Source organism: Trichechus manatus, unplaced genomic scaffold (genome assembly GCF_000243295.1).
Source record: "Trichechus manatus latirostris isolate Lorelei unplaced genomic scaffold, TriManLat1.0 scaffold00221, whole genome shotgun sequence".
NCBI lineage: Eukaryota > Metazoa > Chordata > Mammalia > Sirenia > Trichechidae > Trichechus > Trichechus manatus.
The window spans coordinates 3,331,235-3,336,622 of record NW_004444157.1 but is presented as its reverse complement, the minus strand read 5'-3'; the positions used below and the strand labels follow the sequence as shown (position 1 = coordinate 3,336,622).

General features: G+C 39.0%; 1 protein-coding gene across 1 annotated transcript; it reads right to left on the bottom strand.

The window, feature by feature from the left end:
- Window positions 1-1,241: 1,241 nt before the first annotated feature.
- PWWP3B (PWWP domain containing 3B) lies at window positions 1,242-3,302 on the bottom strand. The gene has a single exon (XM_004388919.1). It carries the CDS (start codon window positions 3,300-3,302, stop codon window positions 1,242-1,244), a length of 2,061 nt encoding a protein of 686 aa, XP_004388976.1.
- Window positions 3,303-5,388: the final 2,086 nt, after the last annotated feature.

Here is a 5,388-nt window from a genome sequence, read left to right as displayed (position 1 = left end):
AGTGTTTCGTTCTGTTGTACACAGGATCGCTATGAGTTGATGGCACCTAACGACAACAAAAGCAGTATGTGGATAACTGCCACATTTAGCCGAATGGAGGCTTTTTTTCTGTGACTTCTTTCCAAATTCCCAGATCCTGGTCCATCTACTTGCAGCAGCCTGGAATGACTTACCAATCAGCACTTATACTGTTGGAACCTGTTAGAGATACTATACGAATAAGCCGGATGATAAAGCTTGCTTGAATTAAGACAAAATGACGACGTTTTTGAAGATACAAGACTCAGAAGAAAAGTGACTGCTTTTCCTACAGTTTATACAACACTAGATGAGCTCTTAAGAGGTCAGCCTGGACTCATAGGTCTAGAGTAGCCACAGTGTGAAAACAATGACTCTAGCTGCCTTCCACATGGGGCAGACAGCTATTAAGAAGATCCAGTCACTATCAGTTAAGACAGCCAGAAGTCTGTCTCTTTTAAGAAACCATTCAGCCATCGAAGAATAGCCGCTCTCATAAATGGAATTCCAGGGAAGTGCAGAGTGAAGAATCTTGCTCAAGACTTCCAAAATGATCTTCCGCTTGCTGAGATGTCATTCACCCACATAAGGACTACATGCAAATAATCCATTAACTGTATATTTGAATTTCAGATTGTTTTCTTGCAAAAGCATTTTAAGTTAGTTATAATATATAGCGAAGCATCTCTATCTTTGGTTCTATGTCTTAGAGATATATTTTTTCCAAAAATAAATAGGCATAGCAGGAAAAATAATTCAACTATCTTAAAAGAAAACCTAGTATTTTATAAAAATTAAGCAAAAAAATATATAATTGATGCTTCTTTTAGACTTTTTTCTGATTATCTTGCTTAATATCTTATACCAGTGCATTTTTAATATGAAAATGAGTGCACACACTGTATTTAACTATACAGTATAGACACAAAAATGTCATAAAGCAAAATAGTATTTTCCCCTTAAAATTATTTAGCAATTACACATTCTAAAAATGTACAAGCAGAACTGTTGAAATATGTTAACAAAATTGTTTTTGAAGAAGCACAAGAAAAGGAACTAAAGATACAGTGACAGCCACAGATACTGAAGATCTCAAAAACTGAACACATGCCCCAAAATCTCCCATTTCTGAAAATATTTACATGTTAGAGAAAATGGTTGGGAGATTTTTTTAAATGAATATTTATAAAAGCTCCCTGTTATGGTTTAGACTCTCAGGAGATTTAATGAAATTCATCTGTGGGTGGTTTCCTTCTCTTTTCAAATATGATTTTTGCATCAAATAATTCTCTTTCCCTGTAGCCTAGACATGGTCCTTTTAGATACTTTGCTTCAGCTTCCTTGTAATCTAATCCATCAACAGCAGAAATTGAACAAATGATTGCTTCTGGCAGAAGAACTTCCAGGATAAATTTAATTTTATCATCTTTTATCAGAGTCAGCATTTTTTCATCTATTTGTTTGTAGATTTCTTGTAAATAATTTACCACATCATCCAGCTGATCTTCATCCTCAAAGTATGTTTCAATACAGGGCATGAATCTATTGGAATTCAAAAATGATTTCAGCCACCTGGACCCTTTCTTGCCTTTTAAAATGGCCAGGAGATGGTTGTCTGTTCCCTTTGCATTCACAATGAAGTCTACTAGGTTCTTGTTGGCTCGGTCTCGAGCAGCCTTCATTCGATCAGGGAGAATTTTCTGGAAGGACATTTTCTTAGTCTGGGAAGTCACAACCATAGCTTCCACAGTATCTTTATTATGCAGTTTTGGAAAAATGTCTCTCAAGGTATCTTGTTTCATTGCTTTTCTAACTGGATAACTAATGTCAGCACTGTAATATTCAAAAAAAGAGCCCACAAACGAACCACAACCTATCCTAACTCTGTAGTCACAAATGAGTGATAGGCACCAGTCAATACTTTCTCTGTAATCCTCCCTGGCTTTATCCACTAATGCTTGTTTTTCTTTACAATCAAATTTCTTTAGTTTTCTAAAGGGCACTCTAACCCCTCGCTTTTCAGGATTCATGCTCACCTCAACAAAAAGCACGCTTGCTTTCCTCTCTTTTCGCCTGATGCTTTTTACCACTGCTGGCCAAAATGGGTATTTTTGATATTTAAACCAGACTATCATTCCTGTCTCAAATGTACGTGGCTCATAATGAAAAACGAGACGTGGAAGTTCTTCATCTTCCTCATCTTCATCTAACACATAAGTATCAATATGATTTAGATGCACTGACTTGGCTTGAAGTTCTTCTTCAAGATCCTCAAAATCCAGTCTGTGAAGAATTCTTTTATTACTCAAAAGATGGCGTGAATAATCTAGGACACGGTTAGAGGCACCGAGTGAACACTGGGATTCTCTTGAACCATGCTCGGGGGATGTCACGACTCCCATCTCTGATTCTACGGAAGGTTGATTCTGGCTGGTATCTAAGCATGGATTTGAGGGACCCTCTCCAGGATCCTCAATATTCTCTGAGATGGTAGAACATTCATGGGAAGTAGCCAGGGTCTCTGGGCAGGTATCATCTGCCTCTTCTTTCAAAGCTTTGGGCACAGTGAAGATATCTGATGGGAAAATTGGAACAAACTTTTCATCTTTAACATATTTTTCCTCCTCTTTGATTGTGGAATACAAGGACATAACTGTTGACAAGTCAATCTTTTTCTTGCTCTCTTTCTCATCATCATCTTCTGAAAATGAAGGGAAATTCTGGCACCAGCTGGAGTTTTGTGATGGCTTTGTTTCCATTTCACTTGTGTGCACCTGTGATTTGTCATCATACAGGGAATCATTACTCTCTGAAGATGCCAACAGGAATGCTGAGTATTCACTTTCCTCTAGACTCTTCTCTACGTCCCCTTCGCACTTCCGATACTTTTTCAGAGGGGGTGAATCAGATCGATTTTGTGGTACACATTGAGACAGTGTAGTGATCTCTTCTTCATCTGCAGTGCTGGCTTGACTAAAATTTGTTTTCTCATTCAGAATATCCAGTGCCACTTTAAGTGATCTTTCATAGGCTGTTTCCTCTCTAGGTACAACACTGACCTCTGACTGTGATGCTAGTGAGGAATAAATGTCTTCAATTTGAGACTTATTTAGACTCTTCACTTCTGTGCTTTCCACTTTAGTTTTTTCATCTAGTGAGAGTATTTGAACTTCTATGGAAAATGCCTTATTTATCTGATCATTTGATGAAGTCTCAGATCTGGATAAAACCTTTGCTGGCCATAACTGGTCTTTCCAGATGCATAAGACATACTCAGCATCCATTATGACTTAGACTTGTGTGTCAACAGGTTATTATCAGAGGTTGAGGTATCTGGCTGTTGCTGCCACTGCAGGCAGGTCCTCCCCAAAACAATATTCTTAATGAGGCCCCTTTGGTCTTAGTACTAAAAAGGGTTTATAATTTCTGTAGCCTGTCCTCTTCCACCTGAATCTCTGAAGGATTCTTAAACACGTGGTTTGAATGGGACAATACTGGAAGATACTGGAATAGGGAAAAGGAAAAGAAGTATCAGCAAATGAAATTATTTTGCTAAAGTAGAAGATGAACAACTGTGAATAGAGAAGAGATAAAATAAAAAAAAGAACAATGTCCACCTGGGCATCAGACAGAGGAGGAAAACACAACATAATGTAGGGTGGGGGACAAGAACCAGAGAGTTTTTATAATTTCTCAATTCCAAGAAGGTGCCTTTATTATTGTACATGCTTATTAAGGACTGAATGTGTGCACATGCCAGTGGAGGTGGGGAGACGCTGTAGTGGTGGGTCAGGGACTCTATTTATTGGACACTTTGGTAGTTTTGTGCCCCTCATGTTACACCTTAGAGCAACAGCTCTCCTAACTTAGCATGCGTCAGAATCTTCTAGAAGACTTCTTAAAACAAGATTTCTGGCCCCAATTCTGAGAGTTTTATTCAGAAGGTTTGGGTTGGGCCCCAAATTTTGCATCTCTAATAAGTTCTCAAATGATGTTAATGCTACATGTCCAGCAAACACTTTCTAAAAAGCCTTGTTCTAACAGAATGCACAGTTTCACAATTTTAAGTTGCAGGTGCTTCCCTGTCCACCCAAGGCAGCAGACACATATACTAGGATCCATACCTCCTGGTCTCAGATAACAACACAATGATCTCATTAAAAGCGAGTTTAGGAGGCAGAGATTGGGAATGGTTGTTATGGTCACTAACAGCATAGGGCAATTATCAAGGATTTCTTGAGAGACAGACCGTTGTCTAGGGCCTCAGTTAGACACCTGAATGCCTCTTGAATGATCTCTATATAGTGTTTTAATACACTAGATTCTTTCCTAAAACTAGAAACTATGACTTTTAATTACAAAACGTTATGGCTGCAGAACAAGGAATAAAATGAATTATGCCCCAAAATTCTCAACCTTATGTGATTTTAATAGAAAATATAGCTTTCAATTTAAAATGCTACGGCTGAAGAGCAGGGAGCAAAATTAGTCACTCCCAGAGTTCTCAACACATTTTCAACATGAAATGTTTCGTAAAATGAGAACAATCTTACCCAGTGTCAGGGGCGTGGTGGTGGGTCTGGCCTGTGAGCCGGCAGTCTGGATTCTCACTCAACTGCTTGTCCAGCAGAGCCTTTACCCCGCTGTGTGCTCCTGTAGTGGCACGGCCTTTCTGGGCTCAGCTGGCATCACGTGCAGATTACCCAGTTACTCAAATCTCTGGTATTAACGTAGGCCATCCAAAGAGAAGACGGGAAATCAAATCAATTAACTGGAAAAGGTGTAAAGAAGTCTCTCTACCAAAGCTCTGGCAGGCATGTCATTCTGAAATACAGGAATGAGATGAATCTCATCCATAATGTAGAGGCCACGATCATTTTACAGGCATGTTATTTGGTTCATGTTGAAACTCTCTCTTCTCAGGAAAAGTATGAGGTGGAACAGAAGAGAAGGCAAATAACAATCACCTTGTGTCTACTACAGACCAGATTTTGTTTGAATTCTCACATCAGGATGTGAGGCCTTTTCTGCTATACATATGCAACTTTTTAGATGGAATTGGAATCACACCGTACATGTTGTATCATAGTCTGTTAATACAAAATGCGTGCCATTGCTTGTTTTTTCTTTTTTCCCCCACTTCATAAAAGTGGTTGCCTAGAGAAAATTTAGGAAACCTGACACATACCCTCTCATGACCAGAGCCAGAACTGCAGCCTGCCCAGGGCTTTAGTCACTACCAAGTCCTTAAGGGAGAAGGTGGAAACTCCAGTCAGCCAAGCATCTAGAATTTTCTACGCTAAGCTTAAGTGTTTTGTTGTGTGGGATCGTAACAGGATCATCATGTCTTCATCTACAAAATTTCCGTCT